At 43.7% G+C, this 26,070-nt stretch overlaps 1 protein-coding gene across 1 annotated transcript in view; it reads right to left on the reverse strand.

The window, feature by feature from the left end:
• Positions 1–26,070, reverse strand: part of TTC34 (tetratricopeptide repeat domain 34) — a 516,120-nt gene that overhangs the window by 185,269 nt on the left and 304,781 nt on the right. Inside the window, exon 5 of the mRNA XM_069239923.1 lies at positions 14,902–15,068. Within this exon, the coding sequence (XP_069096024.1) occupies positions 14,902–15,068 (167 nt within the window). The remainder of the gene's footprint in view (positions 1–14,901; positions 15,069–26,070) is intronic.

Consider the following 26,070-nt stretch of genomic DNA (forward strand, 5'->3'; position numbering starts at 1 on the left):
CCAGAGCCTGCTCTCAGTTTCCCAGTCCTGCCTCTGTTTGTCCCAGCCAGAAGTTTGCGCCCTGTTTTCAAGTCCTATTCCCGCCTTTGCTTCAGCCTGAGCCTGTTCCTAGTTCTTGCCTCTGCCTCTTAGTTTGTTCCCTTCTGTTTCTGTTTCTTCTTGGTTATTTGTGTCTGGTAAGTGTTCTATCAGTCTTCACCAGTGTGTAAGTGTCCTCCTTTGTTCTGGGGTTGGCTCCTGGTTTCCAGGAGGCAATTCCAGCCCACATCCTTGTCCAGTGTTAGACGTTGTCTTTCGTGCCTAACAGTGACAGTGTGCTATTGCTGTTTTCTCAGGAATCGCCACTGTGTTTCCAGCTGGACCCACAAGAGCATGTCTTGTGTATGTAAGTACTTTCCTTGTCTGTGCTCTAGGGTCCAGAGACAGAATTACTTCTGCTGCCTCCTTTCCATGGGAATGGCAGGGTGACTATCTGTAAGAGCAAACTGCACAGAGGCATTGACATTCCCTGTCACTGTGGGAGGTTCTGCGCCTTACTCTGTGTACAACCCCAGCGTGTTTGTCCATTAGTAATCTGTTTCCTGTTTATTCACACAAGGGTTGCTCTGCTTTTACTTTCCTGTGCCTGTTCATAGCTGTCCTTTCCGTGTATGCCTTTAGCTGCTCTTCTTCCCCAGTATACTACCGCTTTAGGATATTCAGTGACCTCAAGGGGTGTCCCAACCAGAGTCCTGATCAGACCCGCCCAAAACTGTGACACTTCTCTCTATTCACACTTCCTTTCTTCACCTTTTCTATCTGACCCCATTTTTTTTCTTTTCCCACTTCCTTTTTTGTTTCATGTTTCTCTCTCACATTTGCTGAATTTCCCTCTCTCTGACCCTTTCCCTTATCTCCTCCCTAATTTCTGTACCTCCTTCACTATGTAAGCCTCATTTAGCATTGCCCACTTTGTAAATATGGTGCACGGGATATGCCACCTTAATGCCACATTTGCATCAAAATAAATGCCGCAATTGTGGCACAAGGTGACACAAGGTGGCGCTAGGGGATCATAAATATGCCCCTAAATCCAATTTTAAAGGACTCATCTGGACCAACAGGCCCTGTTCTGGTGCGTACTGCATCGAGTTCTTGAGATTTAAACAGAAGGAAAGGTGTGATGCATTACAACTATTCGTTGAACACATCCCTTCTGCAGCCTTGTCTGGAGTTTTTTCTTCAGTCTAGTAGATCTATTCTTGCATTTTTCACCCAGTTCTAGAGGCACATGCTTGGGAGCTGTGTCTAGAGACATATATGAACACATTTTGTTAATGTCCAGGAGCCCATTTATGAAGCACTGTCTCTAGCTCGGGAGGTCTTACTGGGAGTGCTGAGTCCAGCAGTGGAGGTATCAAATGAAGTATGCGTCAAGTACCTTAACCTTATTTCAAAAATTGTGTCAGTTTCAGAAGTCCACATCGGAAGTGTCTTGTCCAGTTCTGGAAGTATGGGTAGCAGAAACAAAATTGTGTATTATATCTGTTCAGTAAACACATCACTAAAATAACTTTGTCTGTCCCAGTCCTTATATTTTTAATTCTAAAAGCCTCATTTGTAGCATTTTGCTTCTTCTAGAGTTAATTCCAGTCACATTTCATAGAAGTCTGGAGAACACCTCAAATCAATTTCCGTTCTATCTGGAGATCAGTTCTTCAAGCTTCATCGAGAGTATTGTGTCAAATGCATTAAGACCCATTTGGAAGTGCCCATTTCTTTATCTCACACCGGGATTATTATTAGTATTTTTAAAGAACAAACCTGATGTACTACATCAGTTCTGGTTGCCTGAAATGGAATGATCAGTACAGTCGTTGATGCAACGTATGGTATTTTGTGCACCGTTTTGTAGGCTGCATCTAGATGCAGTGTCCAATTTTAGAATATTCCTATGGGTTTTTGTGTCCAGTTCTGCACACTTCATTTTGAGCACTGTGTCCAACTCTGGAGATCTTAGCTAGAGTAGTATTCACTATTTCGGAAAGTTTGAATACTAGCATTCAGTTCTAGAGGTCAACTCGGGCATTATGTGTCTGTTTCTTGTGGACATATTGGAGTTGGTGTGTTGTATTGAGTTCGAAGGTGTCGCTGAAAATTGTTGAATCATAATTCAGAGTGTGTGTGTGTGTGTGTATGGATTGGTAAGAGAGTGAATATATTGCTTAAAGGATGAATGGATGAGTAAGTGGGAAGTTGGAAAATTGTTGATGGGTGAATGGGTGGATGTATGAGGATGTTCTCCAGTGAGTGGCGGGATTGTTGGACGAGTGAGTAAGTGAGTGAATCAGTGAGTGAACCAGTGAGTGAATTGAGTATAACATGATTGGTGAGGGAGTGAATGGGTATAAAGATGTTTGGGCATTTCTTTTAAGTCTCGTGTGAAAGCTTTTGTTGAATGGATATTTGAATTCTTCAAATAGTGTATGAGTGGATGTATATGTATCCAGGGGTCAGTAGTAGGGAATGGATGAGTCACAATAAACCAGTGCTTATGTAGACACGTACATATTTTGAATGAATGACATAGATGAATGAACTGCAAGTTGCATAGGGGAAGGGTGAGTGTTTGGACACCTTTGTCCTACTGTGCAGAAGGGCCCGCAGTCGTAGCAGAGGCCCCAGAGTTTCGGTGGTGGCCCCCGCAGTCGGGGCAGGGGTCCCACACTTGTAGCGGAACCTCCGTACAACTGTTTTCCATAGAGGAGTTCCTGCCATGAGTGCGAGACTCCAACCACGACTGCGGAGGCTCGCATCACGAATGTTGGGCATTGACCGTGACTGCGGGACCATTTTGTGAAGTAGGCTGCTTGTATTTTTATTGATTAGTGAATTTACATCTGTAGTGGCGTGGGTAGCAGGATGGAGACGTTGTGTGGTTGGAGAACTTGAGTGGATAGTTGGATTGGGATTTGTACAATTACGAATGGCTGTCTGAGTATGAAAGAATTGATGGCCATTGTATCGATGTTGTGTGGCAGATGTATGGATGCGTGATGGTTAGTTGGGCTGTCAGACACAATTTATGTGTGTCAGTGATGTTGAGTATGTTAGTGTCTGTTAGAAATGGGGTCGCTGGTTGGCAGTCAGTATGCATTCTGTCCAACCAGGGACCCTCACTCTTGTCAGAGTAAGGGAGATACACCTATGATAACCCCTGCTGACCCTCTTGGTAGCTTGGCACAAGCAATTAGGCATATTTCAGAGGCAATGTGTAAACTATTTGTGCAGTCACACACAGTAAGACAGTGAAAACACCACAAAAATACTCACCAACAGTGTAGAAACATAGCCAATATATATCTGAATAAAACAAGACAAAAACAACAAAAATCCAACATACACAAGCAAAGTTATGAATTTTCAATATAAAACTTCAATATAGCACTTAGAAACACAAATTGTTCAATCTGGTGATATCACGACGTCGTGATTAAGTCCTTCCCAAAAAGCCAATACCAATGGTGCTGGTCACGGAGTCGCACGGACCCCTAGGTACAGTACTTTGTGAAAATCAGAAAACAAGCCGGTGCATGGAGTTGGGTATCGAGGATCTGCTGGATCTCGTGCAGTGTCGGTTCCACTGCTGTGGAGCAGAGGAGCAGAGACATTGGTGCAAGGTGTTGGGTCCTTGTTCCGGAGCTGTGGAGGTGAGGCAGCATCAGTGCAAATCGTCGGATCCTTGCACTTCCGGTGGGGTCAATATGCGGTGGTCACGATGTGGTGCGGCGACCTCACGGGGTTGCGGTCATGCCACGAGTCTGCAGGTGCCGCAGCAGTGTTGGGTGTCACAGACGTCAGTGGCATGGCGCTTCAGAACTCACAGAGTCGTGGACATCAGCGAGGCTGAGGTGGCGTCAGGCCTGCAGGGTAGGTCGAGGTCGTTGCACTCCAGGAGGGACCACAGTTACAGGCGTTGTCGCTGGGTCTGGTAGTAGCATCAGTCAGGGCGTCGTCCAAAGTTGGTGCACTTGTTTTTTCTTGGTTGTTCACCAGCTTTCAATCCCAAGGGCCCAGAACTGGTATAGGCACCACCCGGTGAGTTAGGCTCCACAGCAAGTGAACCCAGAGGCTGGTAGGTGAAGTCTTTGCTGTCCCTGAGACTTATTAAAGGGAGGCAAGCATAGTCTGAGCCCTTGGAGAATATTATCTCAAGCAGAAGACACAGCAGTCTAGTCTTTACCCTCTTTAAGGCAGAAAAAGCAACTGCAGGCCATCCCAGCAAAGCACACACAGCAAAGGGGCAGTACTCTTCCTCCAGGTCTTCAGCTCTTCTCTTCTCCTTGGCAGAGGTTCCTCTTGATCCAGAAGTGTTCTAAAAGTCTGTGGTTTTGAGTCCACTACTTATACCCCTTTCTGTCTTTGAAGTAGCCAAACTCCAAAGGAAAGTCTCTGTTGTTGACAAGATCCTGCCTTGCCCAGGGCTGGCCCCAGACATATACCAGGGGGTTGGAGACTGCATTGTGTGAGGACAGGCACAGCTCTTTCAGGTATAAATATCAGCTCCCCCCTCCCCAGTCTAGCCCAGGAGACTCATCAGGATATGCAGGTTACACCCCAGCTCCCTTTGTGACAGTGTCTAGAGGGAATTCACAACAGCCCAACTGTCAGTCTGACCCAGACTGGGAATACACAAGCAGGCAGATGCACAAAATGGTTAAGCAAGAAAATGCCCACTTTCTAAAAGTGGCATTTTCAAACTGACAATCTAAAACCCAACTTTACGAAAAGGCGTATTTTTAAATTGTGAATTCAGAGACCCCAAACTCTATATCTCAAATTGCTGTCGAGGGGAAACTGCACTTAAAAGATATTTAAAGGCAGTCCCCATGTTAACCTAGGAGAGAGCTAGGCCTTGCAACAGTGAAAAATGAATTTGGCATTATTTCACTGTCAGGACATGTAAAACACATCAGTACTTGTCCTACCTTTAACATACACTGCACCCTGTCCATGGGGCTACCTAGGGCCTACCTTAGGGGTGCCTTACATTTACAAAAAGGGATGGTTTAGGCCCGGCAAGAGGGTAGACTTGCCAGGTCAAATTAGCAGTTTAAAACTGCACACCCAGACACTGCAGTGGCCGGTCTGAGCCATGTTTACAGGGCCACTCGTGGGTGGCACAATCAATGCTGCCAGCCTACTAGTAGCATTTGATTTACAGGCCCAGGGCACCTCTAGTGCACTTTACTAGGGACTTACTAGTAAATCGAATATGCCAATCATGGAAAAGCCAATTACACATACAGTTTACCCCGAGAGCACTTGCACTTTAGCACCGAACTGCAGTGGTAAAGTGCCCAGAGTACCAAAAACAAATAAACACAAAGTCCAGCACACAGTCCAAACATAGGAAGCCAAGGTAAAAAGACAGAGGAGACTGTGCCAACAATGCCAGGTCTAACTTTGCTGCTAACTTTTATTATACTGATTTGGACAATTTTGCCACACATATAGCTTGTGGCTTAGTACTTAAGCACAATTATTGTAAGGGCTAAGGGAGACTGATGAATTATTTGTGTTATGCTTTTTCAGACTTAAATGTTTATTGTCATATTTAACTCTATATTTTCAACTTGCATTGTCTGTCCTGCTCAGACACAGCAGTTTAGTTTGGTATTATAATTGTTCCTGGTATGGAGAAAGTACTTAGAGGCCTTTTTCTATTTTCTTACCATTTTAAAGGTATTTCACTAAACACCGCCTGGGCACTTGGGTAATTTGGGTAATCATACCGTCCAACTAGTAGCTGTAAAATGGAAAATGTAACACAGACGTACAGCAGACACATGAAAAAGCAAGCCCGTCTGTTCCCATCTGTGCCCCAAACGCATATTGCGGCCTGTTAAGCTACTGGTCTTCCATCAGAAATAAGGGGATTCACATCAGGTAATCCTCATATTTTTTATTCAGGTTCTCAATTATTTGCCATAAACAACAGCTATCAATTAGATGATGTGTCTATTATTAAGCTAAAGATAGTAAATGTATTCACACTCTAAGTATCAGGAGGGGTACTACATATCCCAGACTGCTCTTGGCCCCATGAAGTGGCCATTTCCAATCCCAGTTGCTCGCACTTGCAACACCAACGAGCGCTATAAAGTGCCAGGGAATCTACTGCAGCGCGGGACACAATAGGCATCAGTAGGGGGACTACATATCCCAGATTGCTCTTGGCCCCAGGAGGTGGCCATTTCCAAGCCCTTCTGCTCGCGCTTGCAACACCAACAAGCGCTATAAAGTGCCAGGGAATCTACTGCAGCACAGGATGCGCTAAGCATCAGGAGTGGGACTACATATCCCAGACTGCCCTTGGACCCAGGAGGCGGCCAGTTCCAAGCCCAGCTGCTCGCACTTGCAACACCAACGAGTGCTACAAACCGCCAGGGAATCTACCACAGTGCTGGACACGCTAAGCATCAGGAGGGGAACTACATATCCCAGACTGCTCTTGGTCCCAGTATACAGCCATTTCCAAGCCCAGCTGCTCGCACTTGCCACACGAATGAGCACTATAAAGCGCATCGGATTTTACCGCAGCACGGGATGCACTAAGCATCAGGAGGGGGACTACATATCCCAGACTGCTCTTGGCCCCAGGAGGCGGCCATTTCCAAGTCCAGCTGCTCGCATTTGCCACACCAACGAGTGCTTTAAAGTGCCAGGGAATCTACTGCAGTGCTTGATGTGCACAGGCCATGCCTGGGCCAAACGTGGGCCCATCCACACCCGTCGGAGCCTGAAGGAGGCTGGGCTGGGCCACCCCTCTTACATCTGGTAAAATAGGGCGTGCAATACTTCCAGGCTGCCATCGTCCAACCTTTACACCCGTATAGGCCGTCCAAGGTGCACACAGGCACGTGAGTAATTTATTTGCAAATGGGGAAAAGGAAAAGTGGCGCTCTTAGTGATAAAAATGGATCAATTCACATGGCTCAAACTTCGATTTCAAACCATTTGTCCTCTATTTTGTGGGTTATCGAATCAGAATTTAAAGCAAGTCAAATCCAAGATTGGGGCAGTGCAGAATCTGTCTCAGAGCTTTCACCTGGAACCCCACATTATAACTAAGCCACCGCCAATGGAGCACTGCTCGAGTAAGTCCCTGGCTAGTGTTCCTCCCTAGGCTTGCCCCATAGATCACTCATTAATCCCCCCCAAACCAGCAGAAAGTCTAACAGATGACCCAATTATAGACTCCGCCCTGGTGCGTTCCTCTCCCCCCCCTTTAAAGAAGAAAAAAACATGACCCAAAAAGAAATTGTCCACTCTAGGGAAGAAATATCCAAATATACACCCCAAGGATTGAAAGGGTACTCTGGGGAATGAAGAAAGGACAAGGAAGCACCAAAAGGGAAATGATATTGTGAGTGACCTCATCTCCCAAACTGACTTTACACTGAAACTATTTTGTACATCTTTAGAGGTGAAACTAACCAAGGCGATTGCTGAAAAGATGGCCCTCTTTCAAGCATATGTGCTAAACTTGGTTCCTGAATCAATCAGACTAGAGTCACCTGCCTGAAGGGGAATCCATAGTGCTGAATCTAAAGTTGGGACCGGAATTGCTTTATGCAACCCAGCCTTGAGGTACCGGAGTCCCCTAACAACCCATGTCCAACAAGGCCATCCTCAACCTGCGCAAGATTGTCCCTCCGGAAAGCGGGCTCCCTCTGGAGGGGGGTTTGGACTTACCACCAGATTGTGCCCCATACATTCTGGTATTGGAAAATGTGCCCCCTCTTACTGCAGGACCACGGATGACACAAAAGCTTTGATGAGAATGTCTACCCATTGGTTGAGGGCACAAACAAACTTCCCTGTGGATTTAAATCACATGATCATTTTTGCATGAAGAGTGAAATGGATAGGGCCCTCATTAAATTCTGCAAAGGGAGATTATATATAGATAAACTTCAGAGACCCCAGGTAGTGAGGGGCCTGTTGGAGTCCCTGGAGCATAGGGAAGGGAATAGGGCCGGGATTAAAGCTCACGCGCTGGGGCATTTTTATGATCTGTCTGTCTCAGCTAATGCCTGCCCAAATGTATCACCAGCCAGCATGGTAGCGCTGACAGCCCTGCATTCCCGGCCAAGGGTTCCGGCCGCTAACCATTTTGAGCCAATGAATTCCCTGGACGGTGTGGACTGACTGACAATGAAACCCGCAATCGAAGAGGGCGCTCCTCCTGGCACGAGGAGTGCTGGGAAGGAAAGCCCCCTGAGCTTCTCAGTGATAGAACCTGCCCTATCCCCGGCTGGAAGTTCGAGAGGATGAAGTAGGCCGGGCCCCCCTAACTTTGATTAGTTGGAACATTGCTGGATGTTCCTTGACTCCTCGGTCTGGCTCCAACGCAATAAAGTCACACTGCTTTGGGCAGGTGACCTTAATACACCTCTATGCCCAGATGATGATCTTAATAGCTGTGGGTTCTTGACTGAGGGCAGAGAAACTGTAATTCACTTCAGGCACTCAGATGTACTGGAGATATTTAATTTTTTCATCAGCAAATATGATCTCTCATTTGCCAGGGAGGTGATCCCCCAGAAAACTCACAGCATTCCACCATTTACAGGGAACTTTAAAGGGAGCCACATAGACTTCATCCTTATTAGTTATGAGGACCCCCACTTCATTTGTGATTTCCAGATTGTTCATCACTGTGCCAGTGATCACAACCCCCTTTGCACTACCTTAGCCTATTATACTAAATTAGGAGGTAAGGGAAGGGAGGGAAGATCTGGCTTTTAATAGAAACATGGCATGTGCATTAAATGGGACAAGGTGGGTCGAATAGCACTTAATCACCAAATTATTAAAGAAAAGTTGGATTCCATATATACTTGGCTATCATATAACGCAACACACAAGCATATTGTCCAGGAATATGAGCAGGTATGCAGCTCTATTTCAGCCGCCTTAAGCACAGACAGGATAAAAACCACTACAGCGGTACACTGCTGGTTTAACTCTGCATACACGTCTGCCCACCTAAATTTAAAGAGAGCTCTTAAAGCTGTCCCGCGTTCACATGAACTAGTTAAAACGGCCAGGAGCCAGTATAAGGCTGCACTGAAAGAGAGGAAAGTTGAAATTAGATCCAAAGCATGGGATGACCTACTAGTAGTTACCTAGATGAAACATTCTACTACGTTTTGAGGGGTGATCAACCAATCTTACTTCTCTGAGTAAAGCTCCAAATTAGATAATTGCCTGATCACAGAAGACGCATGGGTAAGCCATTATGAAAGGGTCTTTCGGGCAGATAACGAACAACCCTGTGCAGGGGCGGGAAGCTCAAATTTAATATGCCCCCACCCAATCCCACTTGACCCTCCCATTGATCTGCAGGAGGTCCTCACAGCAGTAAATCGCACTAGGGCAGGTAAAGCACCTGGGCTGGATGGGGTCCCAGCAGACCTTTTTACAACATTGCCACACTTATGGGGCCCCCTTGTTACAAATGTCCTGAGAAGTGTAGTATATAGTCACATCTCCCCCTCGTGGAAACCGGCTATAATTGTCCCAATTTTTAAGAAAGGTAATCGGCAGGACCCAACTTGCTATAGACTCATCTCCCTTGTAAACTCTACAGCCAAAATTCTAGGTAGAGTAATCCTCTTGCGAAGGGAGGCGTGGGTAATGGAGGGAAATATTTTGTCTCCAATCCATTGTGTTTTTAGGCAGGGCCTAAGTACTATCGACCAGGTCTTAAATTTGCAGCTCAAATTCAGCAAATATGTAATAGCAGAAATGGTGCCATTCATATGGCTTTCATTGACCTTTCTAGCGCCTTTGACATGGTGAACAGAGAGAAGCTATGGCTAAAAATGGAAGCCATGGGCATTGATCCAAATCTGCTGAACTTAATTATCTGTCTGCACTCGGACCTTAGTGTATCAGTATGATATGACCCTAACGGAGCGAGAACACGCCCAATTCCATCTATGTGTGGCGTGAGGCAGGGATGTATCCTAGCCCCTCTGTTATTTTTACTCTACATAAGTGGGATCTATGATTGCATACTCAGGTCTGGGCAGGATCTTCCCAGGATGGGCCAGAGACACCTTCCTGTCCTATTATACGTAGATGATGCAGTACTAGTTTCAGGTACTGCAAATGGCCTTCAAGACCTGCTAGACCTTGCTCTTTCCTTTATGCAGGACCTGGACTTGAAGGTAAATTTAAACAAATTTTACATAATGACAAGTGGAGCCCAGAATACAAAGTCCAAACAATTTCGCATGGGTAGTTCCATCCTCAATAAGGTCAAGGAATTTTGTTATCTGGGCATACATTTAAGCTCTTCCTTATCATGGGCCTTTCACCTAAAGGTCAAGGCCCAGCAAATGCCAAGGAATAGCGAGGCGATTTTTCGTCTCGCCTGGAAATTGGGCCATAAGCCCACCCTCCAGATGGTGATCCTGTAAAAATCAAAGGGGTCATTATGATCTCGGTGGGGAAACCCACTGAGATTGGCGGTGACGATCAACAGATGACAGCCAGCATGCAGAACCCCCGCCGGCCACATAATAAACATCCAGCTGGGCCAGTGGGTGGAAACAGTGTTTCCGCCAGCCGGCCCACCTGGAAGCAGGGCCTGAACATTGAAGCCAGCTCCAAATGGAGCCGGTGGCAATGTAGCAGTGCGGTGGGTGCAGCAGCACCCATGCGCATTTCACTGCCCGATTGGGCAGTGAAATGCGCAACGGGGTGGCATGGGGGCCTCATTCCGCCATCCCACCGCCAGGGAAAAGCTGGTGGAATCCGACTCATTATCCGTCGGGTAGCGCCGGCCAGTCAGATCAGAAACGCCGCCAGGCTGCCTGGTGACGGGAGCCTGGCAGTGGAGGCATTTCAAACGTGGCGGTTAGCCATGTTCATTATATGGCAGTCTGGACCGCCATGCCATTGGTGGCAAGTACCACCACCGCCGGCATGGCGGTCCAGACCGCCAAGTTCTTTAAAAGGCCCAAAATGTCTATCTGCTGCAATGTGTGGTGTGGGCCTATGGGTCTACGCTAATGCCGATCCCTTGCAATGTATGGAAAATAAATGTGTTCACAGATTGCTGGGGGTGCCCAAGAGTATTGCGAATATAATATGCTATGAGGAATTGGGTCTGCAGTACTTAGAGGACACGGTAGCAGTCTCCCCTCTCCTATTATGGATTAGATGCTTGAGCAGCCCAGAGGTGACTCTGGTGCGAGACTGAATATCTGAGTGTCTACAACTGGCTAACACAAACAGGATCCCGTAGTTTTCATACATTAAAAGATCATTCTGAAGGATGGGGCTCAAACACATGTTTACAGAGCCTAAATCCCTGCCGAGCAACGCAAAGGAGATTTTTAAACAGCGCTTTAAAGAGCATGCTATATCCTGTAGACTACATGGTGCTTTGCAGCAGAGAACACTAGAGCCCTATCTTGATCTCAACTACAGATGCCATAGAATCCTACTTACATTGGTTCGAGAGTTCAACAACCAACTCCTTTCTAACACTGTTTAGGTTATATTTGATTCATAATAGAGTGACTTTTCCTGTGCAGGGCATATGGCATAGAGATCTGCCACCCTGCCCGTGCGATGCCAATTCAAAGCAGAGTACCCGCCATTTTTTTTTTATTTGCACATTGTACTCTGACCATACGTCATCTTTTATTCTCCCCTTGCTGCGTATGGCAAAAATCTGAAATTACAAGTAAGCAACGACTTATGCCCAAACGCTATTGACAATTGAAACTTGCCATTAGATACTAAACTTTATTAGATCTACCCTTGCCATAAGGAAACGTTATGAGGAGCTGAATGTACCTATAAACTTGTACTTGCACTAGCAAAAGATGTCGCTATGGGCTTTTTAGGGGATGGGGTTTTAAATTATTGATTTTAAGCTTAGCTATGAAATGTATCTATTTGGATTATGTTTTTAGGTTTTATTTGTATTTAAATGGTTTTTAAATGTGATTCTAAGGCAATCGCTGAATAAAGAAATTTTGACTGACTGTATTGACGCTCCTTGAACACTGCTACATCACAGTAGTACAAGAGGGGATCACTCCCTCAACGACATGGCTAATATGGAAATGTCTCCTCAGTCATGGCACATAGAACAGAAATATGTTATCTGTCAACATCATAAATTTGCGCTCTCAACCTGAGACGGCTGGCCAAATTCACATGCGTAGCGGTAGCAGTGCACACCACGCCCTCTCCATGTCTATCACTGCGGTGACCCCACCCCGAGACTTGGCCCGGCCCTTAGAACTTGAAAAATAAAATGACAATAAGGCTATTTTATTATCGTTTTATTTTTAAACTTTTGATTCTGTTGGCATGGGGGCGACTCTCCTCTGCCACTGCTAATTTCAGAAGAACCTTCACACTTTGTTGGTCATCTTCTTGATCATATCTTTTCTACTTTTGCAGAGGCTAGGAATGATAAATTTGAATCATTTGGCTATTCCACTTTGGAAGCAAGAAGTGTAAACAATATAATTCCATCTAAAATAATTTAAATCATTGTGGAAGAATGACCTTGGAGAGTATTGTCAACTTTAGAGAGCATACAAATAATTAAAGAAATACAGGATCAAAATGCTAGAGTTTTCTCTTCTACAGATCCTTATGTTGTAATCTCAGAGTATGATAACATAATTATGCAAGCCTGAAGTGAACTGGCTCATGTTCAGATAAAAAAGTGAAACATTCTAAAAGGAAAGAAAACCTGTGACTTTCTAATGAGTTATCTTTAATTAAATTAGAGTTGTGTCTGCTAGTATGAAAATGGTGACGTAACATATGATTCTATATCAAAATGTGCCTTCCAAAATACATTCAAAGAAGACTTTGGTGAAACAAGCTATTCCTTGATATTTTTATGTGCCTTAGAAATGCTCCTAATCATACTAAAGAACTCTTTAGACTGATAAAGACCGTCAGTCACATCACTGTAGTAACACTCAACCAATCACTTTAGCCTCTTTTTGTAACACTTCCTTCTTTTTTAAAAGAATTGGAAAAATCAGACAATAAATACATAAGGAACCAATTAATAAATGTAACAATACTCTTTCAGTGGACTACTCTCATAGACCAGTAGTGATTTTCAGGGGGTCTTCTATTGTCTCAACAAACAAAGTTATTGAATTTTATTGCACATATCTGTGTTTCTGGCTCTCCTTTTTAAAATGGCTCAAGTACATTTTTGAAAGAACTTGCACTGGTTATAGTAGAGAAGATCTAATTCATCTTATCATAATCAGTGGAAACCTGTATGTTACTTTAAGCCTGGCAAACAGTGGTTAATAAACCTTTACTAAATAATCCTTTACTGAACCTGGCAGACCCTATTAATTATCAGCCCATTTCTCTGTAATTCCTTATATGGCAAGGTTTTAGAAAAATTGGAGTTCTTCCAGATTCAAAATTATAAGCCACATTTCAACTGGGACACATCACAAAATCGCTAGTAGCCTCAGTTCCATAATGATGGATGTCAGAGGTCCAAGAGTTATAATTCTCCTCAACATCTTGGATGTTATTGACACTATACACCATCATCTTATACAATAAAGACTATATAACCTTGGAATTAAAGACAGATCTCAGCTGGTGTAAATAATTTTTAGGTAAAAGAATACTGATTGTCCCATTCCCCCTATTTTCATCACCATCAGCAAAAATAGGTATTGTGTTTTTCACAAGTTTCAATTCTTTCCCCTCTTTTATAATATATATGCATCTGTTAGCATTTATCTTTCATCTGTAAGATTCTACATGTAAACTGATGACACGCAGTTTATATTTGCCCATTGCAAATCAATCTAACACCCTCCCAGTCAACCTCAAGGCAAGTCAGAAATTCTTTTGACTTCACCTAAAAGGAGCATGGCAGAGTTATTTTGGCCTACAGTCAGGGGGAAACCACCTGAACCTGCCACTGCAGTTTGCAAACTCAAAATTCATATTGACTCCAATTCCACTCTTACGAGTCAGGTTACCAACACCACAAAAACATGCTTTTACCAGCTAACAATATTGTGTCTCTTTCTGCACATAAACAATCATTTGAAAATTATGCTTTGGCACTTCTGTGTGTGCTGCATTGTGCAGCACACACAGAAATGCCAAATCGCCATTAGTGATTGTTTATGTACGGGAAGGGACACCTTCCCACACATAAACAATCACACCCCTCAACGCAGACGTCCTTGCATGATGGTGCAAGAATTCCTGTGTTGGTACTGGCAGCTAAACTTAGTGCCAGCGAAGGGAACAACACAAGGGTTCAATTAAATACAGTGCATCCATGTGTTGTGAAGATGATAGAGCGTGGCACTGCCAATTTTGGCATAACGTTGTGCATCATTATTTTCCTATAAACATGGGCTCTTAGGAGTACAGCAACAACTGAGCTTGGAAACAATACTTCTCAGGTTTCAAAGTGTGACAAGTACAAAATGCTGAAACAGTCCTTCTCTTGAAGTGCTCTCAAAATTGTAAATCATATCCCTTCAGGTATCAGGGTAGTAACATCCTAGGAAGAAACATTTTATTCAAACACAACTTCCACCTAGTATTACCACAGGATGTTGAAACTGACCCAATACAGTAAACTGTACTAGATACTGAATGCCTTCTTCTTCATAGACGTTGTATTATTTGTATATATAACTGACCTATGATTATTTATGCCTGTGAACACCTTTTCACTATGAAAATGTTAATTAATAGTTATTTCAATATTTTTTCAAAGAGTGTCGCTGAAATGGTTTTAGTGCAATCTTACATTTTAAAAATATTACATACAGGCAACTGCGTAGACAGTAATCTCATTTCCTAACTGCATTTCACCTTTTGTTGATTAAACACCAGGTACATGAAGGCCCGTCCAACAAGAGCTTGTACATTTCCAGGCTCCTCCTTCAGGATGGCGTTAAAATCAAATATTGCTGTTTTCTTCTGTCCAAGGTGTCCATAGCATCGGGCACGGGCAAGCAGGGAATCTCCAGCCTGGCCGCCTGTTTAAGAAGAAAGTTTTGAATTAGACACAAGATCCAGAGTGCTTTAGGCATTACTAATTAAGTACTCTTTGCAGAACCAATATCTGCTTTATGACAGCTTTGACTACCAAAACTCAACAACAAGGGTTGAGTACACCATCGTCTGCTTTAGAATTCTTTAGAAGTATGTCTATCTGCTTCCCAACAGGGTGGGACTGGCTTATAGGGTAACCTGGGAGTGCTCAATCTGACAGGCGGATTTTAAAGGTTAGCGTGTAGGCTGTGGTTTTGGCTGCTTGTGGACCTGTTTTTACGTTCTCTTAGGTAAGTTGTTACTGTTGCTTTCACAGATATTAAAACAATATTGCCTGCAACAAGCTCTCATCCATGCATTCTCCATACCTTGCAAAAGACTCATAAACTTCAAAAAACTGTCCCAAGTTACAAGCATGGGCCGCTTTCCAGCTACCTGGTTCACTATAGGGACCACTTTTATTTTGGGCTTGGACTTTTATTTCAGTCCCAGCCCGATCCTGTTCCCAGTCAACTTTCTCACAAGTTTGTCATGCCATTTTAGTACTGAAGATTACCTGCTTAGGAACAGACACAAACACTTCAAAGGAAAGCAGGATTTTGTTACAGGAAGTTAAAAAAATTTAAAGGACGAATCAGCATTTTCTACAGGAATAAGACCAGGTGTGTGTAAAATTTGTGTAATTTGCTTTCACATGACTACACAAATGTTCGGCAGGATTAAGTGAATAATTAGATATGTAAATTCATCGTTTAGGACTATATCTTGGTTAAAAATACAATTAGTGCAAACAAACAGTGCCAAAAAAAGCACCCCAAACAACAGCTGTCCGTGTTCTGTTTTTCTTATGTGTTCACATCAAATTTTTTACTGTAAATGGTGTGTAATTACGTGAAGTGGCATAGTTTGGAGAATTTTGCATAACAATCGTAATACACAGTTCCTGAAATTGTTAGATTTATGCCAGTGTAGTTTGTATTTCATCCAGGGCTAGAATTGACTAGCTCTATTCTCATTTGGCGAATCATTCTCTGTAGGCAGGGCTACAAAGTCTTTAAATTAAATAATATTGATTGCGAAAGACTCAGTTATCTACTACACCTTTGCCTTTCTTATAAAGCCCTAGGCACTCACACGTTACAATTTTTCAGGCTGAGCCTATCAGATGGTGCAAGCTGTCCAGTTGCAAAAACACCCTACCTATTGTTTAATATGTGTTGGCTTTATTGTTACTCTCATTTGCTTGCTTCTTACTCAATGTTTTTTCTTGTACCAGCGTGTTTGTCTTAAGTTTGTCCATTCTCTGAAGCATAGCATCTTTACAGTCTCTCTGATTCGCTGGCATGTATTCTTCCACTGCTCACTTTTAAGGAACTTCCTTTCTTGGTTAAACACTCCATGAGAGTACACATATTTTTCATTTCTCTCTGATGTGTTTCTGCCCTCATCAAATGTCTGGCCCTGTGCCCCGTGTTGCTGACTGCCTTGTGTTGCTAGCTTTCTCGTATGCTTCTGTCCACCAAACTCCCTTCATCCCTGTACTGTGTTGCTTTCTTGCTTGTGTGCATCTGCTCCTGTGCCTCTTTTCGTTTCCCCATTTCTCATTGCCAGATCAATGGCACAGAGAAATCTAAGAGATTTCTTTGCTCATTTTTTTCATCAAGGAGGCTCCTATTGGTTACAATGGGCCTCTGGATGCTTTGCAGAATTAGCGTCAACATTTTTGACGCTAATCCTGCAAAGTGCCAAACAAGCGTAAAAAATTCTGAAGCTAATTCTGTAACTACCACCATGGTACGCCATACATTAAATGCGGCGCACACATGGTGGCGTTAGGGGGGGCATTAGGGGGCGCAAGAAAAGTGGCACTGCACTAAGTGCAGTGCCACTTTTCATAAATATGCCCCTGTGTGTATCAGCAAAATTACATGGCTGCAGTGGCACATTTGTGTGCCTTTTTTGGGCAGAGCTAACAACCATTCCAGAAATTTACTGGTAGGCAGCTCACTGTGCTTAGTGAGCAAAAAGTAGCAAATGATTTTCCATTTTTTAACAATCACTGAAAATTGTGAATTTGATCTAAAATCTGATAGATATGCTGGTTTTCCAAACTGAAAAAACAGAGTTTCTTCTCCTGGATCTCGAGTTATGAATTTCAAATCTTTTTTTTCAGAAAAGTTAGGGCCTTATTTATACTTTTTGGTGCAAAACTGCACTAAGGCAGTTTTGCCCCAAAAAGTTTTGCACCGGCTTGCACCTTTTTGTAGCACCAGCTGGGCACCATATTTATGGAATGGTGCAAGCCGGTGCAAAGGGTAGGCTAACTTTAAAAAAAATTACATTAGGCAGTTTTGAGTCAAAATAAATGATTCTGACCAGATTAGCATAATTTTTTTACGCTAAGGGGCATATTTATACTCTGTTTGCACTGAATTAGCGTCATTTTTTTTAACTCTAATTCAGTGCAAAACTAACTCCATATTTATACTTTGGTGCTAGACCCGTCTAGCACCAAATTTATGGAGTTAAAGTCATTTTTTGGAAGTGGAAACCTACCTTGCCTTAATGAGATGCAAGGTAGGCGTTCCCGTGCAAAAACATGACTCTATGGCCTTAACACCATATTTATACTCCCATGTAAAAATGGTGCAAGAGAGGGAGGAGGGGTCAAAAAGCTTGCTTTGCCCCATTTTTTAAGACCTGGGTCAGGGCAGGCATTAGGGGACCTGTGGCCCTATTTCCATGGTGGAACACCATGGAATAAGCCCAGAGGTGCCCTCCCTAGGCCCTAGGGGCCCCCCCACCCACACTAGAGGGACTGCGAGGATGGGGGACCCCATCCCAGGTAAGTACAGATAAGTGCATTTTATTTTTGAAAGTGCCATACAGGGTGCAATGGCCATGCCCAGGGGACCCCTGTCCTCTGTACTGGCCACTGGGGTGGTGGGCATGACTCCTGCCTTTTCTAAGGCAGGAGTCATGTGGCATGGTAGGTTTAGCACCATAAAATGACGCTAATCTGGTTAGAGTCATTTTTTTTTACTCTAACCTGCCTAAAGCCATTTTTTGGTGCTAAACCCTCTTCTTCTATACTGCCAGCCCCACCGACTAAAGTCATTTTTTAAAACTCTAGCCTACCCTTTGCACCGGCTTGCACCATTCCATAAATATGGTGCCCGGCTGGTGCACAGAAATGGTGCAAGCCGGTGCTAAACTTTTTGGTGCAAAACTGAGTTAGTGCAGTTTTGCAGAAAAAAGTATAAATAAGGGCCAATATTTTGTAAGTTTGCGCCACTTTTGTGTCATAAAATGATGTTAATGCGGTGCAAAAAAAGTTTAAATCAGGGCCTTGGTGCTATATGGGTCTAGCACCAAAGTATAAATATGGAGTTAGTTTTGCACCGAATTAGAGTTAAAAAAAGGACACTAATTCGGTGCAAACAGAGTATAAATATGCCGCAGAGTATAAATATGCCCCTAAATATGGCGTTAAGGCCATAGAGTCATTCTTTGCACGGGAACGCCTACCTTGCATCTCATTAAGGCAAAGTAGGTCTCCACTTTCAAAAAATGACTTTTACTCCATAAATTTGGTGCTAGAGGGGTCTAGCACCAAAGTATAAATATGGAGTTAGTTTTGCACCGAATTAGAGTTAAAAAAAATGACACTAATTTGGTGCAAACAGAGTATAAATATGCCCCTAAGTACTTCATTCAGGGGAGGCTCCTCCATGAGGGCGGAGGAGTGATGCCCCTCAACTGGCAGCAGCGGCAGCTGCAAAACCTTTACAAGGAAACGATAACAAACAGTGTTTGTTATCGTCTCCTTGTAAAGGGGCGGGGCCACGGAGGTGACGTGCTCTGAGGGGGTGTGCTCAGCTCTCCCCCTTGGAGCGCATGTGTGTCTGGCCGGCCGTCTCGGGCCCGCCAAACATACATGTGCACAGGGCTCTCTCCAGCCCAGCAACACTGTCTGGGCACTCCTTGCCAATCCTGAGGCTGCTTCGAGCAGCGTCAGGATTGGCTGCGAGGCAGGCTGGGAGCCTGTGCCTGCAGCTAGCGGAGGAGTGGCACATGGTGCAGGAGCCAAGGTAAGTTTATTATTAATTTTTTTATTGTATTACAATTGGTACCCCCCAGCCACCCTCTTGCTCCCCCCGCGTGCGCCACCCAACCCTGCCCCTTTAACACCCGCGAGACGTGACTAATTTCATTACTATGCTTTACGAATCAGTTAGTTTGTTCAACAATCATTTAGTTTTATGTTTAAATACTGAAATCATTTTTATTAAAAATTGCTTTGTAATTTAAATGAATATTTTCTTTGTTCATGCCTAAAGAGAAAATTGTTATGGTTTGCAATTTGCTATGAAGCAAACACTGACCTAAGGTCAACCCTATTCAATTTTAAACAAATCAAATCCACACAGTCTAGCTACTGAATGCATCCACATCGTAGAAAACAGCAGCAATTTTAAATAAATAGGTGTAGTAGTCATGGAACTGAGCAGTAACAGCTTTTCTCTGTATCTCGAGCAATGTGGTCATAGATGGAATTCAAAGTATTGGCCACATTTTTAAAGACTATAGAGATGTTGATATTACCGGGTCTTGCGATAAGGCTGGTTTTAGGTATGGTTTATGGACAGGCTAAATTAACAGTATCACCATCCATCTAAAGTCAAGGTTATTTTTATGTGTTTATTGTGATAACCATAGTTTAGCAGGAAGGGTTGATATTTTGGTGTTTGTTTCCTAATGTAAATCTCACTCTGCACTATTGTTTTTCTCTGTGTTGCAGTGTTCCTAACTGTCTGTTGATACCCACCTACGCTGACAGAACATGTTGCAGTATGAGTCCATAAAAAGGTAAAGTATGTGTCTATGAGGATTTTTCCCTATGTGATCTCAAATTATATCTAAGGGAACTGAGAAATAAAAATGGTGAATTGTAATGCCAATTCGGGGGCCACATCAACCTGATTAGCAGGCATCAGCCATGCTTTCTAGAGTGTTTCCTCAAGGTCTTATCACATTGCTTCCAAGCCAAGAAGGAAACTCTGCATCTAATATTTCTCCCATTAGCATTAGTTTACCTAACTAATGCCTTTGCAACTACTTTACAGTAGATTCCTTTTGGGACCGCCATCATCTATTAAAGTCAGCCATGTACTACCCTATACTAACCATCCCCCAGTTTTTTCCCAATGAGGCAAGGTTTCTCTTTGACTCAAATAAAACACAGATTTTTTCAAGGGTTTTGTTTACACAAGCCCCAAATCTAGTCAGTAGAGACCTGAACTGTCTGGGTCAGGCACAGTTAAACAGGAGCTTACTACAATGTTATTCGTTATGTATATGAATTAATTTACACTCGGCTGAACTGAGCAATTTTTTTAATTCAAACCAAGGTGCTCCACAGGAAGGAAAGGAAAGCATGCTGATGGTCAAGTCACTCAAAGGGTTATGAGGGCTGGGTGGGCGAAGGACAAGAGAAGTGTTCCCTAGGAGGACCTGAAAGTCAAATTGATATCCCCAGATGAAATAGGAGCCTGCAAACTGTGACAAAATGGACGAGTAGGACCCTGTAGATGTTTGTGGACTCTGTTTTAGTGAACTAGCTAGTACCAAAACAGATGTCTCTCCCACTAGATGCGTGAAACCTTTGCAAGTGTTTACATGCACAGTTAAAACTATCTTTCCATCCACCTTTGCATAGCACCCACTGTAAAAGTATTAGAGCAGTGGTTCCCAACCTTTTGACTTCTATGGACCCCCACTTTACCATTACAGGAACTTGGGGACCCCCACTGAATCATTATTGGAATTCAGGGACCCCCACTGAGTCATTACTGGAAGTTGGCGACTTCAGCCTAAACATTGTTGATGATTGATTTAAAATGCAAAACAATAGACAAAACATACAGAGATAAGCCATCATCAAACACATACACAAATTGTATTACGCTTTATTTAATTGAAAACAAATGTTTAAAAAAATAATAATAAAAGGAAGGTTTGAGATTTTTTAAATTCAATAGAAGCCACACATAGTCCATGCTGCATTCTGTTTGATGCACCTGCACTGCTACCACAAATCAATCTGAAGTTGCTGATTTAATTTTTAGCCTCCAATTTCAAATCCCTTGAAATATACAGTACGTTTTATTTTCAATTGGACATATAGCCACTTTATCTATATATATTTTATTATTCTGTTAATATTATTTCATTTTCTAAGAAGTCGCAGACCCCCTGAGGAGGCTTCACAGACCCCCAGGGGTCCACGGACCACAGGTTAGGAACCACTGTATTAGAGTATCTCTTTTTCCCAGTTGATTTCCTGCCTTAATAGTTCAGTGAAAGAACTGGGAGGCCTTGAACAACTTACTGGCTGGGAACTGATAAAGAAGCTAAAAAGAGAGAGTGGCTGAATATAAATGCGAAAGATGCAGGAAAGTGTTCTCAGATGTATCACTACAGAATGTTGGGTGTTAGTGTGGCAGAAAAGGGCAGTTGTCTTTTATATAGTGGTGAGTCCTACAAATAAATAAATAGAAACATTATTATATTACATTTATGAAATAATGTAGTGCTTCACACCTGAAGAGACACAAAGCTCATCAGTCGACATCGAGTTCCTGGTGCCCTCCTGGATAACATGGTTGAAAAGATGTGAGTTGCAGGTTATCATGTACAGATGTGTTGAGTTAAATTCAGAAATGTACGCCAAGCAAAGTCCAGCAAATCTCACCATGCATATTTGAGGAGTGTTGCTGAGAGTGTGGGAGTAGACACAATCATGCATGTGGGTTCTTGCCATCTTTATCAGTGATGCTCTCTATCCTACTATTTAACCACCATCAAGTGTGTCCCAGTGGTGTCAATACAGTTCATGCTATACAGAGTCCAGTCACATGTGACAGGAACTTACTTCTCCTGGGGGCAGCATTAAGTGCCCAAGGTGACTGCTACGTGGAGTACACCAAAGAGTGACAGAGGTCCATCCCCAATGAAGGTACTATTATTGTGTGTCTGGAAATCTTTGAGTAAAGAAGGTTTGCAACTAGGATCTTCGTTAATCATTGCATATTTATTAAAAGAAAGACCTACACAAGCAATAATGTGGCAAATGAATGTAGGCTAAGGATGGCATGGTTCAGGAACAAGAAGGATACTGCATAACAAGTCAACTGCGCTAAATACAAGACCATTGTGGACACTGACAAAGTTACCATAATGGTGGAAAATAAAAGGGGGGGAAACACTTCAATGTAACAAGCCCTAGGATGCCGATCTCATTGCTGTAGCTGAGATTTGAGTTCAAGAACTAGCTTGAAACAGCAGTAGATATGTAGTGTAAGGCAAATCATCTAGGAAACGAAGTGTTAGTGGATTTATTGTGACTGGAGAATTAGAATATGCTTTTTTAGGGTCAAGCCTGCGTTACATGCGCTCGCGCATACGTATCGCAGCGAGGCGCTTTAGGGTTTAGAAAAGGGCTCGGAGCTCTGTCGACATCACATCAGTGTTTTTCATTGGTTCGTGGGCTTGCCTAATAAAATCTGCTTGCTTTCATTAGTCGAAGGCATGCATACGTCATGCCTTTTCCGGTGGCTAGCCCTCTTCGAGCGCATCGACCAAGTACAGAAAACTTGCGAGGCTCACTGTTTTCTGTCCGGCTCGTGGACTACTTTTTCTCTAATTTACTAGCGCGATTTCGCTTGGCAGAAGTCGAGAGCTTTACATAGTTAATTGCACTTTTTTGGGTTACGTACATAAATGCACTTTTGCCGATAGGTGAAAAGTCGGGTTAGGAGTTTACAATGCTATCAGCTCTGACATGAGCAAACGCGAGACCCCTTGCATTGTAAATGCTTGTTTTCTTTTGCGCCGTTGTGTCAAAGTTGCTCTACTGGAGGTGAAAAAAAAGGGAAAAAAGGAAATATCTGCACCTTTGCTTTTAGGAGCACCATTAGGGGCTGGGCATTGCATTTACCCTAAAGACAATTGGAATAAGTTAAACCTTTTCCCCGCACAGATGTGAGTGTTTTTGCAAGCACCTTGCTCTTCAGGGAAGCAGGCAGTCTGTAGGGTCCTTCTGGCGTTCTATGAGGCATGCCCCACTCACAGGCTCTGTGCTGGATAACTTGTTTTGATGCTTTCTCTCGGGGTTGCATAGAGTAACAATACAATTACTATTCTACAAGGCTGGGCACGGTGATGCAATCTTCAAAATAGTCTGAATGAACACGGTGTATCATCTCACCTGCTGGTGTTGGAATGCACCTAATTAAGGGGAAAAAGTTTGAAACACAAACTGGTCAAAGCTGGGGACTGCGCAAAGTATTTCTTAAAGCGGGGAAGTTTCCGATTTTCATCTTTCAGTATATTTTCAAAAGTTTAGGTTTCCCTTAACCTTTGCAAAACTTTTTCTGTGTATTTTGAGGTAATTTTCACTACAGTCCAAGGTAATTTTTCTTCTGGTCAAATAACGTCAAATGTTTGCAGAATGCTTCCCTGCGCAATTGCCTTTCGTCGCATCTATCATGTCTAAAGTAATACTTTCCAGGCAATGTGAGGAAAACAATAACAGTTCACAAATGTGTGAAATTATAAAGTTATTCATACAGCTCCACGCAGTTTGCCGAAAAAAAGCTTTGTAACTTTGAACACCCCTATTCTCAGTTTGATTCTATGTATGCATTAATTTATGTATTTTTTGTCTGTTGATTAAATTATTTATGTATCACTTATTTATTCATAAGTTTATTGATTGTTTTATTTTTTAATTGATTTGCTTATTATTGTTTTCTAAACCCCTGTCTCCGTAAACTGAATTTTTCTGCAGCTACCATCAGTTCCCAAACTCCTAGAATTACATTTTGTGCAGGTGTATGAAAGAAAATCATTCATTTTGCATCTGCGGCAATTAGGGCCGCGCCAGGAGGAACTAGATGGTGGCGACACTAAACCTTCAAGAGAAGCTGCAAAGATGCAGTGAGGGTTTGCAGTCTGCGCGTCTCCGGCTGTGCTCCTTTGAGTTTGAGCTGATAAGGCTCTCATCTCAGGGGTGCTTTGAGATCTCACGACACAGTCATTTGCATACACATTACCGCAGCCCCAACTGCGCGGAAAGCGGGGCATGCAAATGGAAGGCCTGCGAAGACGTCGTGAAGAGCTTTTTTCCACCGTATTCAGAGGTGTTTTTAAGAGCTCCAAGAGGAGGTTCGAATGGAACACTTCCCGCCTGCCAGTAAATTGCCGCATTCATGCTGGTTTAGAGTTTGTTATTTCGAGCTGACAAAACATTTGAAGCACTTTGCTTCGAGAGTGTTCTCCTGCGGCACAGGTAACACGGAGCGAGACTGTAGCCTCTGCTGAGTTTCAGCAACAGGCATCCTTGGTAGGCCTGTACCCTGCAGAATCAAAGCGTTTCTGCACTCTACAGAAAAAAACACTAAAAGTCACATTTTCAGGTAATTTACAATTCAAAATAGATTGCATCCTTGAAGACAGATGGACTGTGGGTGGAATATACCCAGGGCAACGGGAATGATGCAGCAGGAGAGAGTCAAATTATGTGGCAGAATTGACTAAATTATGCGGCAAGAAAAAAAGGCAAATGCTGAGGTATAATGCGGCACATTTTCTATTAGTATAACTTAATTATTTAGGGGGTGATTCTAACCTTGGCGGGCGGCTATTGCCGCCCGCCAGGCGGCCGCAATAACGCGGCCCCCATTCCAACATTCCCGCTGGGCCGGAGGGCGCTAACCATGTTAGCGCCCGCCGGCCCAGCGGGAATGAGGCCGCAACACAGGGGCCGGCTCCTAATGGAGCCGGCGGTGTTGCGGCCGTGCGACGGGTGCAGTTGCACCCGTCGCGCTTTTCACTGTCTGCCATGCAGACAGTGAAAAGCAGGCCAGGGCCCTGTTAGGGGGCCCCTGCACTGCCCATGCCAGTGGCATGGGCAGTGCAGGGGCCCCCAGGGGCCCCAGGACACCCCTTACCGCCAGCCTCTTCCTGGCGGTGTAAACCGCCAGAAACAGGCTGGCGGTAAGGGGGTCATAATCCCCAGGGCAGCGCTGCTTGCAACGCTGCCCTGGCGGATTATCACTGCCGGGGGAAAATCGGCGGGACACCGCCGGCCCCGGCGGTGCGACCGCGGCTTTACCGCCGCGGTCGGAATAGGAAATGAAGCACCGCCAGCCTGTTGGCGGTGCTTCCGTCATTCTTGCCCTGGCAGTCCAAGACCGCCAGGGTCAGAATGACCCCCTTAGTCTTTTCTAAACTTGGTAACACTCTCTGGGCATTGGTTTCACCTTAATAGACCATTTCAATGCCCAAGTATAGCAATAACCAATTGAAAAGTGACTAATCTAGCTTTACAAAGGGTCTTTCACTGCCTTTGCTTTTTTTTAGTAACTTTTGAACAGTTAAGATAGAAACAAAACATTGGGGGTTATTACAACTTTGGAGGAGGTGTTAATCCGTCCCAAAAGTGACGGTAAAGTGACAGATATACCACCAGCCGTATTACGAGTTCCATAGCATATAATGGACTCGTAATACGGCTGGTGGTATATCTGTCACTTTACTGTCACTTTTGGGACGGATTAACACCACCTCCAAAGTTGTAATAACCCCCATTGTTTGTTAAAATCCGCAGATTATGCGACAGATGACGGATTATGTAGCAAATGCAACAAATCTATAATTATGTGAGATTTGCCTCAGCCACACAATCGCATAGTTCCAGTGGCCCAGAATAAACATAGCAGGAAAGGACCTAGCATTAGAGGCGGGTGAACCAGGGCGCGGTTATCAAAGTTATCAAGGTGCAGTTGCACCAGGGTCCATGGCACATCAATTATAACTTTTTTTTCAATATTAAAGCATTAAGGCCTGTGGCACTTTTGTTATGCCGCTGCTTGGGTAAGCCAGAGAAGTTATGTTAAGATCTACTGCAGGGGTGCAGCTTGT

Source organism: Pleurodeles waltl, chromosome 6 (assembly GCF_031143425.1).
Source record: "Pleurodeles waltl isolate 20211129_DDA chromosome 6, aPleWal1.hap1.20221129, whole genome shotgun sequence".
Lineage (NCBI taxonomy): Eukaryota > Metazoa > Chordata > Amphibia > Caudata > Salamandridae > Pleurodeles > Pleurodeles waltl.